Source organism: Schistocerca nitens, chromosome 5, assembly GCF_023898315.1.
Source record: "Schistocerca nitens isolate TAMUIC-IGC-003100 chromosome 5, iqSchNite1.1, whole genome shotgun sequence".
NCBI classification, from domain to species: domain Eukaryota; kingdom Metazoa; phylum Arthropoda; class Insecta; order Orthoptera; family Acrididae; genus Schistocerca; species Schistocerca nitens.
In genome coordinates this window covers 29,324,327-29,339,298 of record NC_064618.1, presented here as the reverse complement: position 1 = coordinate 29,339,298, position 14,972 = coordinate 29,324,327, and the positions used below count along the sequence as shown (strand labels likewise).

General features: G+C 40.6%; 1 protein-coding gene across 2 annotated transcripts in view; it reads left to right on the top strand.

The window, feature by feature from the left end:
* LOC126260080 (protein nessun dorma-like) overlaps positions 1-14,972 on the top strand; it is a 233,955-nt gene that overhangs the window by 122,120 nt on the left and 96,863 nt on the right. The window contains exon 5 of one of the 2 annotated variants that reach the window (XM_049957286.1): positions 558-791. The exons of the other annotated variant lie outside the window; for it this stretch is intronic. Within the exon in view, the coding sequence (XP_049813243.1) occupies positions 558-791 (234 nt within the window). The remainder of the gene's footprint in view (positions 1-557; positions 792-14,972) is intronic. 2 annotated transcript variants of the gene reach the window in all.

Below are 14,972 nucleotides of genomic sequence, written 5' to 3'. Positions count from 1 at the left end.
ACTGCTACATACCTTAAATTATACCATGTTTCATATGTCTTTCAGTACCACAGTTTTCTTTTGGTCATCATACTACCTTCTAGGTAACACTGCTTAGTGGAATGTTTTGGAGTTCAGTGTCAGTTTGAAATAGTTTCTTCATCTCCTTTGAGTCCAGAAGGGAAAAGTATTTATATGTGGCTCTCAGAAATGTGACAACTTCATTGCATTGCAAACAGATTGTTAAAAATTTTTAAATTTTAGTTAATTTTTTTTTTTTGGTTTATTTATTTTTTCATGTTGACTATTTCCTGAAACATTATTGCACTATAAGTGATAATACAGTTTAGAAGGATTGGGTATATTTACATTATCACCAGCTTTGTACACATTGAGTATGAATATGTAAACTTTATCAGTTCACTTAAAATAGTCATTACAGTTAAAATTATGTTAAATGTTTGGATGCAAAATGATATCACAAAACTTTTGTGGAATTTGCTTGTTTAGCTGAATTTTATGCTGCATTATGAAGTGTGAATATTAATCGCAGGTACGTCCACTTTCAACATATGTAGGTACTATGATATGAAGTCTGGAAAAATACCATGTGAAATGGTTGAAAATATCATGTCACTGTTGTCAGAGGCTCGTGTAATACAGAACAAAATTTCTGATTTGGAAGAAAGTATAGACGATATTGACAACGAAGATAGTTTGGATGAAAATAAAGCTTGCAACCTAATAGAACTTCGAATTTGTCTCCATAAAATCAAGAAAGAAATTCAAGTGATGGAAAATCCTGCCATAAGGTACAATTCATAATATTTAGTCTTTCTCATGCACCTATTAACCAACCTAAGTATCTTAAAGATTTTTTAAAAATATGTTTAACATTTTAATATCTCATTATTTGCTATATATAAAGTAGGAACCTCTTATTACTTGTTTGAAAGCTGTTAAAATGTTTGTTCTTTACTGAACCACATATAAAGTAATGGAGGGTTTTTAAACTTGATTTGTAGCACACTGACCAGAGTAAGACACAGGTACCCAGTGACAACAGTGGTCATGTGTGTGTGGGAATTGTTTAATGTCACGAACAGTATAGGTTGTGTAAAACTGATGTGTGAAATATGAATCTATGTACAGAAGTGTGGAAGCATTCTAAAACCCCATAGTGATAGAGGAACAATTAAACCAGTAGCTGTTAAAAATTGTTACCATGTAGTTTTTGCAAATTGTTGAAATTGTTTTAAGTTCAAAACATTTAAATGAGAAAGGTGAAGTCAGGAAATATGCACTTGATTAAAGAAATTTTACAGGAGACTATAAAAGTTAATGATAACAGTACCAGAGAAGGAAAGTTGCTACTCACTATATAGCGGAGATGCTGAGGCCGCGATAGGCACAACAAAAAGATTCACACAATTATAGCTTTCGGCCATAAAGGCTTTTGTCAGCAGTAGACACACACACACACACACACACACACACACACACACACACACATATTTGCAGTCTCAGAGAGCTGAAACCACATTGCGAGCAGCAATGGGAGTGGCGACTGGGTAGGGGTAAGGAGGAGGCTGGGGGGGGAGGGGGAGGAATCTGGAGGAATTCCATTGTTTGATTTTTAAAGTTAATGATAAAGCATTACAGAAATTCTTTTCATAACATGAGCAGGCATTTAATTAAACAATGATAAAACAAACTTACATAATATGTGCTACACTGCTGTTCAATAAAAAACAATGAAATAACTTTCATTATATGACACTGTCACCACGGACAGGTGTTACTCTGCAGTAATGACACAGCCGAAACATTAAACAGTGCTGCTGCATTAGATTCCAGCCACCCGTTTATTCGATTGCTCATTGTCTTGTAGGCAACTGCCTCATTGTGCTGCTAGCTGGTAATGTGGGTCATTTTCTTGAATAGATTGCAAACCATGCCATAGTGATCCCACTCCAGCAATCCAGCAGGATCTCCAGTCACTACTCAAATCTTTAGGCCCATCCCAGAACCTCTCCCCAGAGTCCATCTCTCTACTTAACCCTGCCACTCCCTGCACTCACACCTTCTACATGCCTCCTAAAGTCCATAAACCCAACCACCCAGGACGCCCCATTGTGGCTGGTTAGTGTGCCCCCACTGAGAGAATTTCTGCTTTCATAGGCCAATACCTTCAACCTATTATCTGGAACCTATCCTCCTATATAAAACATACCAATCATTTCCTCGACCGACTCTCCACAGTTCCTTTCCCTTTATCACACGGTGCTCTGGTCGTCACTATTGATACCATCTCCCTGTACACTAACATTCCTAATGCCCATGGCCTTACTGCTATCGAACACTACCCTTCTAGATGGCCTACGTTTTCCAAACCTCTTTCCTATTCTCCATGACCAACTGTGTCCTCACCCACAATTATTTCTCCTTTGGAGGCATTACCTACAAACTAATCCACGGTACGGCGCCCGCATTGCACCATCCTATGCTAACCTCTTCATGGGCCATCTAGAGGAATCCTTCCTAAAAATCCAGAATCCTAAACCCTTCACCTGGTTCAGATTCATTGATGACATCTTTGCTATCAGGATTGAAGGTGAGGACACCTTATTCACATTTCTCCAGAAGCTCAACAACCTCTCCCCCAATTGCTTCACCTGGTCCTACTCAACCCAACAAGCCACCTTCCTAGATGTTGACCTCCACCTCAGAGATGGCAACATCAGTACCTCTGTCCATATCAGACCTACTAACCACCAGCAATACCTCCAGTATGACAGCAGCCACCCGTTTCATATCAAGAAGTCCCTTCCGTACAGCCTAGCCACCCGTGGTCGTCGCATCTGCAGTGATGAGCAGTCCCTCTCTAAATATACCGAGGATCTCACTGAAGCCTTCACTGACCGTAATTATCCTCTCATCCTTGTACAAAAACAAATCTCCCGTGCCTTATCTTTCCAGTCTCCCGCCACCTCCCGAAGTCCCACAGTCTCGCCACAGAGAAGCATTCCCCTTGTAACTCAGTACCATCCGGGACTGAAGCAACTGAATTACATTCTTCGCCAGGGTTTCAATTACCTCTCGTCGTGCCCTGAAATGAGAAATGTCCTGCCCACTATCCTTCCCACCCCTCCTACCGTGGTATTCCGCTGTCCACCGAACCTACACAGTATACTTGTCCATCCTTACACGACCCCTGCTCCCAATATCTTACCTCATGGCTTGTACCCCTGTAATAGATCTAGATGCAAGACCAGGCAGGGCTACCTGTGAAACCAGTCATGTGATTTACAAGCTAAGCTGCAACCACTGTGCTGCATTCTATGTAGGCATGACAACCAAAAATCTGTCAGTTCGCTTGAACGGCCACCGACAAATTGTGGCCAAAAAACAAGTGGACCACTCTGTAGCTGAACACGCTGCCAAACATGATACCCCTCATCCCAATGACTGCTTCACAGCCTGTGCCATATTGATCCTTCCCACCAACACCAGCTTTTTGGAATTGCGCAGGTGGGAACTTTCTCTGCGGTACATCCTATGTTCCCGTTACCCTCCTGTCCTTAACCTTCATTAGTCACTGTCCTCACCCATCCAGCCCCCTCCCTGTTCTCATTCCAGCACTACACAGCCGTCATTTCACCGCCACATCCACTCTTTTAATTTCTCTCCTTTCTGCTGCTTACCCCCTACCCCCTCCGCACCTTCTCTCCTGCTCCCCATCTAAACTGCAACACTTCACGGTCCGCCACCCCCACCATACTATCCCTCCCTCTCACCGCCCCTGCCTCCTCCTTACCCCCACCCAGTCGCCACTCCGATCATGCACTGGTGCTGCTGCTCGCAGTATTGTTTCAGCTCTCTGAGACTGTAGACATTTGTGCAAGTTGCACTTGCGTGAGAGAGAGAGAGAGAGAGAGAGAGAGAGAGAGAGAGAGAGAGAGAGTGAGTGTGTGTGTGTGTGTGTGTGTGTGTGTGTGTGTGTGTACTGCTGACAAAGGCCTTAATGGCCAGAAGCTATGATTGTGTGAATCTTTTTATTGTGCCTATCACGACTCAGCATATCTGCTATACGGTGAATAGCAACTTTTCTTCTCTCGTATTGTTACATTCCATCCTGGATTTTCCATTGTTTCATTTATCAGTGTATTAGCTGAAACAATACTGAAGGAATAGGTATGGGCTCGCAGTTGCGCAAAAACAGTGGAATGGTGCAAAACAATTTTATTTGTATTTAGCGCACTTTATACATAGTCGCGCCGGCTCGATGGTTGTCTTCTTCTTCTTCTTTTGAAGAAAAGATTAAAAGATTTACAGGTAGCCCTAAAAAAATTAAAAAACATAAAAAAAATTTGCAGAATATTTTGAATACTTGACAAACTAAATGCTAATAACAAACAATGGAGTTATTACATATACAGCTTGAGATTCACTAAATAAGATCACTAATGAGTAAAATAGTAAAATGTCTTCAAATTTTCTTACATGTGATGATTACAATAAAATTATTTTGCATCTAAGGAGAGAAATGTCCTTTAACATCGACATAACTAGAAATTACTTAGTAGAAACATTCAGTGTAAATTTGTAGAAACAATAAATTAAGTGAACTTAGACTTACACACAACAAGATGAACATTTTGTAGGCTAAGAAAACAAGATTAGACAAGCAAAGAATGACACAGAATTGTTTTAAGAGAAGATAATTAAGCATTTAGAAATTGATTGCAAAATTATACAAGATTTACAACAAAGTACTATAAACTAATTATCGTGATTTGGAAGAGAAGTGATAAAAGTTTAGAATCGTATAATTGTGTTGAAAGGTCCAAAAAGCACCAGCAGGTGCCTGATACACACATGGTGATTTGTAGTGGGAAAGTTTGATTAAAAACAATACGTGAGAGTATAAAATATTAAGGAAATTCTTGTCCAGAGGCTTGGAATATAACTTCAAGTAGGTCACAATCTTCATATATTGGTAGCTGACATGTACAGGATCACAAATCGGTCCTTTCACTTCTGCAATCTATCTTAATTTTTTGAAGGAGGAAAAAAAACCTTGTGAAGTAATAGACAAATAAAGTCAATAACAGAACTTGGTTTTCCTGTCCTGAAAACTAACAGAATAAGCCTACGTGATCACTGACGTATGCTTTTAATTTTATGTATGTCTTTTTCCTTAATATCTTTCTCCCAAAGACTAGCAGTGCTCTTAATATAACTGTTTTAGACTCTTAAAGAGCTATTGGGAGAATTACACTCTGGTATAGTCTGATTTTAAAACTCCTCAAAACCGCGCAGCATGTCTCTTTAGCCAAAATTATCCTCTGTTTGCCATTGCGATCCTTGCCTTAGTTTCACATTTTCATTCTGTTCTGTTCTAAAAATGCATCCCAATTATTTAAATGTGTCACATTCTTTTAAAAGTTATCTGCAGATAGTTATGAGAGGTGAGGGAGCAGGCATGCAGATTTAGGTGGTCAAATGATCAACAGGAGATTAACTGCCAAAAGAACTGCCTGATGCCTGAGGAGGTTATTTCCAAAAGAGGGCATACATTGATACCTAGAGAAGGGGAGAGGTGAACACAAGAACCCAAAGTACAGATCATGGAAGTCTAACTGGTGGCATGAGGGAGTGGAAAAGGAACGTGTTAATAGGACAAATGCCAGTGAACAAGAGACGGCGACATTTTTGCATGTTCCTTATACAGCACCACACACTATGGGAACTCTTTTAACAAGTCATCATCCCATGTTGAAAGCACGCCACCGTGGGCAGTTGCTCAGAGTCCAAGCTAGGTACTGAATAAAGAGAAATTTTTCTTTTCTTTTCTGAACTGTTTATCATGTCTATCCTCTCCAATGTGGATGGCACCTGCACATCCTTCCCATTTCTGCATGTGTTAGGTATGATATTAGGTATGATTGTTAAATGATTGACAAATATTAAGTGAGATTAAATGATAGAAAACTTTTGACTCCAGCTTGAAATGGAGTCTTGGAACTAAGGAAGGGTTTAATATTTTGATACTTCTTTGCAAGTATAGGGGCATATTTCAGTTCTTAAAATATGACTCCATATAAAGCTCACAATGTATCACTGTCGATACAATAAATTGTCTCTTTGGTTGTCACAAAGTTAGAATTTTGTAGTTTGTGGCCTTGCTACAGCTTGCCTGACACATTTGGATGGCGAGCTAGTGGGTGACAGTGCTGTGTGCAAGGGCAGTGGGTTGTGAAATGTTGTAGTCCAAGGCACAGGCCACTTAGCTGTGGTGGTGCAAAGTAGACCTCAATGTACAGCTGCGCAGTGCAGCAGGACTGCACAGGTGTAGTGGCTGGCAGCGCCTACTGGGATGGAATAAACCTCAGTACGGTCCCCAAAAACTGCAACCCTCCATCTGATGGATATTTACGCAAAGAAAAAAGGTTTTCTTCCCTTTCACCTACTACACATCCAGTAGTGAAAAAACGCTACTTTGTTCCATTACTAATAACATTAAATTTAGCTTTGACCCACGACATTCAAAAATGAAAAAATTGAACTCAAGACTTCCTTTAAAAATTACTTCACATGAATAACATAAAGACTATCCTTACATATCTGTTTGGGAAGGGGGGGGGGGGTGGTTGTACTTTTGTACTTGCTTCATTGGCTGGTAAAATAGCCTGGTGGCTGGCACTCAGGAACAACAGGTTGCAGTGGTTTACAAGGACATTTACAATAACCTGTTTTGTATAAAAACCATAGGATAACACCAAACAGCACTAGGACTATAGTAGTAGAAACACCTAGGCATTTTCACAGTTGACTTATATTTCTGCTGCTGTCAATCTTCAACATACACAATAGCACGTTGGTAATGTTAAGTGGCACCAATCGACTGTTACAGGAGCATGCCTCTAAAGGCAAGTCAGTTAAGTCTGTTAGATACAGTAAAATGGTTTCAGATTAATGTTAAAGTATTATCCCAACTGAGCAGATAGTTTACAGGAGGGAGCGATAATGCCACACTGGGGCAACTGGTTGGTAGGATATCATAGCATAGTCATAGTAGACTATAGCATTTGACATTGGTAATGTGGGATGCTTATGGGGTAAGGTTCAATTTCCACACAATTTCCAATATTAACGGACTGGCAAGACAGTGCTTTACAGGAAGATCATTACCATAAATGTAACTGTAAGTTAAGCTAACCAATTCAGCACCAAGCTTAGGGCAAGGTTAGGTTAGAAGTTTGTTTGTAGGAAATTGCATGTGTCAGTGTTAGGAGAAGATAATTTCTGAACTGGTTTAGGATTGACGATCTTTCATCCAGACCATAGTGACGCAGGCAATCTTCATATTGTGCACTACATACCTTTGCTGTATCGCTACTGGATTGGCCATACAGGTTGTAGGAACGATGTAAATTAAGAGGGCAGGATGGATTGCTGCTTTGGGAGTTAGGTCTGGGTGAATACTAGATAAGGCGTTGGTGTTTTTGTGCCGTAAATCGGAAGTAACAACTGCTCCATGCAAAATTTACTGAATATGGGATACAAGTTGAAATCATCAGGTCAGATGAGAGAGAAAAACCTTCTTCTGAAGGTCAACACAGATAGGTTGTCATACCATGAAACATAAAGCTAATCCCATTTGCAGCACAGGTGTAATGGCTGCATTTGAGCAGTCAGTCACTTACTCAATATGAGTGATTCTGCTTGCACCCTTGCCAGGGTTCCAAGAACATAAAACTATAACAGTTTAGTGGGAGCATTTTGGGATTGCATGAAGGGCAGCATTTTAAAGGCAGCAACATAATATTGCATCAAATTCATGTTGGATAGGTAGATTTGGAGAGGGTTCATTCTCACTAGAGAGTGTTGGAGAGAGAGAATGGTTGACATAGTGTGAACGGAGGTGACACCTCTTGGCAGGAATAGATAAGACGGTGAACAGTTATTACTGGGAGAGTATAGGCAGGGACTACTCTTCTTCAGCAAAAGAAGTAGCAAAGGATAACATGGGTAGCTGTGCAGTAGATAGGGGCGAACTAAAATTATCCTAATAGCGAGCAGCAGCACTTGCCCACCGATATTCGGCAGCACAGACAACTGCGAATGTGCCAGAAAATAAGCTGCTCAAAGTATGCCATATCTAGTGTCTATCTGACTTTTAGTGCAGTTTTTCATCCTTTCATTAGGTTGTTGTTGTTGTGGTCTTCAGTCCTGAGACTGGTTTGATGCAGCTCTCCATGCTACTCTATCCTGTGCAAGCTTCTTCATCTCCCAGTACCTACTGCAACCTACATCCTTCTGAATCTGCTTAGTGTATTGATCTCTTGGTCTCCCTCTACGATTTTTACCCTCCACGCTGCCCTCCAATGCTAAATTTGTGATCCCTTGATGCCTCAAAACATGTCCTACCAACCGATCCCTTCTTCTAGTCAAGTTGTGCCACAAACTTCTCTTCTCCCCAATCCTATTCAATACCTCCTCATTAGTTACGTGATCTACCCACCTTATCTTCAGCATTCTTCTGTAGCACCACATTTCGAAAGCTTCTATTCGATTCTTGTCCAAACTGGTTATCGTCCATGTTTCACTTCCATACATGGCTACACTCCATACAAATACTTTCAGAAACGACTTCCTGACACCTAAATCTATACTCGATGTTAACAAATTTCTCTTCTTCAGAAACGCTTTCCTTGCCATTGCCAGTCTACATTTTATATCCTCTCTACTTCGACCATCATCGGTTATTTTACTCCCTAAATAGCAAAACTCCTTTACTACTTTAAGTGTCTCATTTCCTAATCTAATTCCCTCAGCATCACCCGACTTAATTTGACTACATTCCATTATCCTCGTTTTGCTTTTGTTGATGTTCATCTTATATCCTCCTTTCAAGACACTGTCCATTCCGTTCAACTGCTCTTCCAAGTCCTTTGCTGTCTCTGACAGAATTACAATGTCATCGGCGAACCTCAAAGTTTTTACTTCTTCTCCATGAATTTTAATACCCACTCCGAATTTTTCTTTTGTTTCCTTTACTGCTTGCTCAATATACAGATTGAATAACATCGGGGAGAGGCTACAACCCTGTCTCACTCCCTTCCCAACCACTGCTTCCCTTTCATGCCCCTCGACTCTTATAACTGCCATCTGGTTTCTGTACAAATTGTAAATAGCCTTTCGCTCCCTGTATTTTACCCCTGCCACCTTCAGAATTTGAAAGAGAGTATTCCAGTCAACATTGTCAAAAGCTTTCTCTAAGTCTACAAATGCTAGAAACGTAGGTTTGCCTTTTCTTAATCTTTCTTCCAAGATAAGTCGTAAGGTCAGTATTGCCTCGCGTGTTCCAACATTTCTACGGAATCCAAACTGATCATCCCCGAGGTCGGCTTCTACCAGTTTTTCCATTCGTCTGTAAAGAATTCGCGTTAGTATTTTGCAGCTGTGACTTATTAAACTGATAGTTCGGTAATTTTCACATCTTTCAACACCTGCTTTCTTTGGGATTGGAATTATTATATTCTTCTTGAAGTCTGAGGGTATTTCGCCTGTCTCATACATCTTGCTCACCAGATGGTAGAGTTTTTTCAGGACTGGCTCTCCCGAGGCCATCAGTAGTTCTAATGGAATGTTGTCTACTCCCGGGGCCTTGTTTCGACTCAGGTCTTTCAGTGCTCTGTCAAACTCTTCACGCAGTATCTTATCTCCCATTTCATCTTCATCTACATCCTCTTCCATTTCCATAATTTTTTCCTCAAGTACATCTCCCTTGTATAAACCCTCTATATACTCCTTCCACCTTTCTGCCTTCCCTTCTTTGCTTAGAACTGGGTTTCCATCTGAGCTCTTGATATTCATACAAGTGGTTCTCTTCTCTCCAAAGGTCTCTTTAATTTTCCTGTAGGCAGTATCTATCTTACCCCTAGTGAGACAAGCCTCTACATCCTTACATTTGTCCTCTAGCCATCCCTGCTTAGCCATTTTGCACTTCCTGTCGATTTCATTTTTGAGACGTTTGTATTCCTTTTTGCCTGCTTCATTTACTGCATTTTTATATTTTCTCCTTTCATCAATTAAATTCAATATTTCTTCTGTTACCCAAGGATTTCTATTAGCCCTCGTCTTTTTACCTACTTGATCGTCTGCTGCCTTCACCACTTCATCCCTCAGAGCTACCCATTCTTCTTCTACTGTATTTCTTTCCCCCATTCCTGTCAATTGTTCCCTTATGCTCTCCCTGAAACTCTCTACAACCTCTGGTTCTTTCAGTTTATCCAGATCCCATCTCCTTAAATTCCCACCTTTTTGCAGTTTCTTCAGTTTCAATCTGCAGTTCATAACTAATAGATTGTGGTCAGAATCCACATCTGCCCCTGGAAATGTCTTACAATTTAAAACCTGGTTCCTGAATCTCTGTCTTACCATTATATAATCTATCTGAAACCTGTCAGTATCTCCAGGCTTCTTCCATGTATACAGCCTCCTTTCATGATTCTTGAACCAAGTGTTAGCTATGATTAAGTTATGCTCTGTGCAAAATTCTACCAGGTGGCTTCCTCTTTCATTCCTTCCCCCCAATCCATATTCACCCACTATGTTTCCTTCTCTCCCTTTTCCTACTGACGAATTCCAGTCACCCATGACTATTAAATTTTCGTCTCCCTTCACTACCTGAATAATTTCTTTTATCTCGTCATACATTTCATCTATTTCTTCATCATCTGCAGAGCTAGTTGGCATATAAACTTGTACTACTGTAGTAGGCATGGGCTTTGTGTCTATCTTGGCCACAATAATGCGTTCACTATGCTGTTTGTAGTAGCTAACCCGCACTCCTATTCTTTTATTCATTATTAAACCTACTCCTGCATTACCCCTATTTGATTTTGTATTTATAACCCTGTAATCACCTGACCAAAAGTCTTGTTCCTCCTGCCACCGAACTTCACTAATTCCCACTATATCTAACTTTAACCTATCCATTTCCCTTTTTAAATTTTCTAACCTACCTGCCCGATTAAGTGATCTGACATTCCACGCTCCGATCCGTAGAACGCCAGGTATATAATAGGTATATAATAGGTATATAATAGGTATATAATACAAAAAGTGGAGCCACAGAGGCTGTCACCACCTCAAATGACCAAGTAGGGTTGGCAACATAACAGTGCAAATCCACCAAAAGTGGGAAGCAGTGAAAAGTGTTGAAAGGGAGCAGGAGGCTACACAGGAGTACAATAATGTCAAAACCAGGAAGTGGACCATACAGAATATCACATTAATAAAGCATCAAGGTATGGAACACTATAAAATTAAACATAGTATCAGATAATTAGCACATTTACTAATTAAATACAACATTCTCAGCCAACTACATATCACTTTATCATCATTATGTGTGCCTTGAGGAGAGTGTGAATAGAGGCCCCTTGCAACTTAATGCTGAGCTTACTGTTGCCAGTGCATTTTGAAAAGAAATTCCAAATGTAGCAGCACAGCTCAGTGACTGCAGATAGAATGGTAGAGATAGGTACTCTACACGAGTAACCCAAACAGGAGTGAGCTAGTGTTGGAGTGATTGATTTTAATTAATGGTTCCTGCAAGGTAGCAGGTGGCAACTCATGCTAACGGGCAGCCTCTTCATGTCTTTCACAAGCTCTCAGGAATAAGTGCAAAAATTATCGGTAGTTACCCCTATAGTAGGAAAAAGCAGAGGAAGGGGTGCCGATTGGTAGAAAGGTAGAGTAAGAAAACTGCTGAAGGTTCACCACATGAGGCCTGCAATTCAAATTTTGGCCACTAACTCTTTGGTCATACTTCACATAGCATTTGTAAGCGTAAGATGTGTCTTTAGCAAGATGTGATTGCAGTAGCCACCAGAAAGATCGCGGGAGGCGCACATGGACAGAAGTTGCCGCAAGTAAAGTCCCATCCACCAGAGGGCACACGAGAATTCGGCCGTGCCCTCTGCCGATGGAACAACAACAACTCAGGCAGCACAGGCCGTGCCCAGTCAGTTTTACATTGGGCATGCCTAGCAGCCAGTTCCCGGACTACATTATGTGAAGTGCAACGGACAACGTGAATCGTGTTAATACAGTGATATTGTTGATGGCTTGAGCTGTGACAGTTGCAGCTAGGTCTTACATAAAATGGGGTTTCATAACTAAAAATGGCAGGAAGTGAAACGCACTTAGGTGGACCATAAAATTGAGGTACAGTAGGTACCTGGTATGGATACTCACAACCAGTCACTCAGTCACTACCAGATGAAAACATTCTGCCAAATCATTTTGGTGAGTGCAAGTGATAAATGTGTGATTCACGGTTATCAACTGTGATACAGCTGTCAAGAGTGATAGTTAAATATTGGTTTTGGTAGATATTCGGTCAGTATTGATCACTTCTGGTAAATCAGGCAACAATAGCCATATTTTCTTGGCCCGCAGTACAGGTTGTGGTCAAAGATATTAATTGAAAAAGGTGTCATGATCACTTGTAGTCATCATCAAGGACAGATGTTAAGAGTATAGTGTAAAAGTCTGCAGAACAGAGTGAAACAATTGTTCACATTACCACGGTGACATGGGAGTATTCAGAAGTGAGGCAAGTGGCTGGCCTTAAGCATAGCCAAATCAGGTCAGGCACTGACATACTGGACTGCAGTCAGAGGCCAAGGTTCAGACAGTGTAGTCTTCTCAGCCATAGGTGGATGTTCTGGATCCAAGCTCCCAAAGAGCAACTCACTGTTGAATGAGAAAGGAAAAGAAACAACTGGGTGTAAGTGTAGAGTATTGTGCATGCCACCGTGGTGTCTCTGTATTGTGGTTATGTAAATGTGTGGTCGACACTGACAAAATTTAACTGTACCTCATATAAGTAAAATGAACTGAATTTTGCAAACCCAAGACAGTTGGTCAAAACACACAGAGACTTTGAAACATTGTTTCACATATGACTCATTACTGTACAGATATAATACTGCAGCAAATCTGGGAAGCAAGAGGGGTGCTGCATATATAATTATAAATAAAATGGCCTGGGGGAGTTGCTAGTCTCCTACCAGGCGCCTCCCCAGGTGGCGGATAGGGGAATGCTCACCAGATATGGTGGGTACCGGGGAAATAAAATACCCGGGGTGGACCAAAACTAGCAAACTAGGGCACGACGGTTCCACATGTCAGTGGCGGTTTCCCGACAGCGTCTGTTCCACATGTTAGTGGCGGTTTCCCGACAGCGTCTGTTCCACATGTTAGTGGCGGCTGATTTGTGTTTCAAGGCTCCACAACCTTGATCCTACCAACTGGCACATGTCAGACCAAAATACAATTACAAGTAAAATCATGGTTCATGTATGTAATAACAAAAGTACCCCAGGTGGTGAAATCCACCCACCTAGCAGAAAGGTGGCAACCGGTCTATCAGATTCTGGGGAGACCGGACCTACACGACTTGTGAGTGGATCGGAGCACTCTGGAAAACTTCCCAAAAATGAAGATTACATTGGAACAGTAAACATACGGACACTAACACAAACCGGAAAATTATACACATTAACAGAAGAATTAAAGAAGCTGAAAATCCAAATCCTAGCAGTACAAGAGACCAGATTTCCTGATAATCAAATCACTGACTACAATGGCTTCAGAATTTTCAAAAGTGGAACGGACAGAAAAATTGGTAAAGGGGCAAACATGCTTGGTATGGCCTTTGTGGTCGAAAAATCCTCAGTTAAATTTGTAAAATCTGTAAAAACTATTAGCAATAGACTAATGTTTCTTAGGTTGAAACACAAGAATAAATATTACACCCTAATTAATGTTCACGCACCCTGCAACGTTGACAATAGAAAGGACCTAGACAATGTGGATAAATTTTGGGAACGATTAGAACTTGAAATGTCAAAGATACCGAGGAATGATGTCAAAATACTTCTTGGAGATTTCAATGCACAGATTGGCAGAGAAAAGAAATACAGGAAGACGGTTGGGCTGTACCCAGCACACAAATTGACCAACAAAAATGGCATGCAACTAATCCAACTTTGTCAACAATTCAACATGAAAATCAGCTCAACGTCGTTCAATAAGAAACCAAGAAAACAGAAGACCTGGAGATCCCCTATAAGCCAATTGGGAGAATTTCAAATTGACCATGTGGCCATCTCATATAACTTCCAAAAAGAGATCAGAGATATCCAGGTTAGGAGAGGTGCAAATATTGACTCAGATCATTATCTCACAAGAGTTCGGGTCCAATTCACCCCAAGAAGGAAACCACCAAGAATTCCACCAGCAATCCCAAAATTTGACCTACAAAAACTAGCAGAATCAGAAACAATTAAAAATGGGAAAATTCTCCCGCAAACAACTGGGAAACATTCAAGGAAAAAATCACAAAAATAGCGAAGGAGCAAATACCACTGAAGAAGAAGCACAAACATCCATGGTGGAATATGGAATGTGAAAAGGCAATTCAAGTTCGTACAGAAGCCTTTGCGAAGTACAGTTCAAATAAAAATGAGAAAACTCTTCAAAACTTTTTAGAAACACGGAAACTTTCAAATAAACTTAATAGACAAGAGAAGAGAAAGTATGTAACTCAGCAACTGGAATCAATAGAAGCAGATTTTAAAAATTATAATACGCATGGATTCTACAAAACTTTTGCAAACCAAATTAAAGGGTATATCCCTCAAAATGTCTGTTTTCGGAAATCAGATGGGAATCTGGCACTAAGCGACGAAGAAAACTGAAGAATTAGCCAAATATTTTGAAACACTACTAAACTGTCCAGAACCAACAGAAGCTCTTCCAATATCCAGCACTAAAGCCCCGCAACAGCAAGACTCTGTACCGCCAACTGAAGAAGAAATTATCAAACACATAAACAAACTCAAAAATAACAAAGCATCAGGAGAAGATGGAATTGTAGCCGAATTTCTCAAAAGTCTAGGGTCTAACTCAAG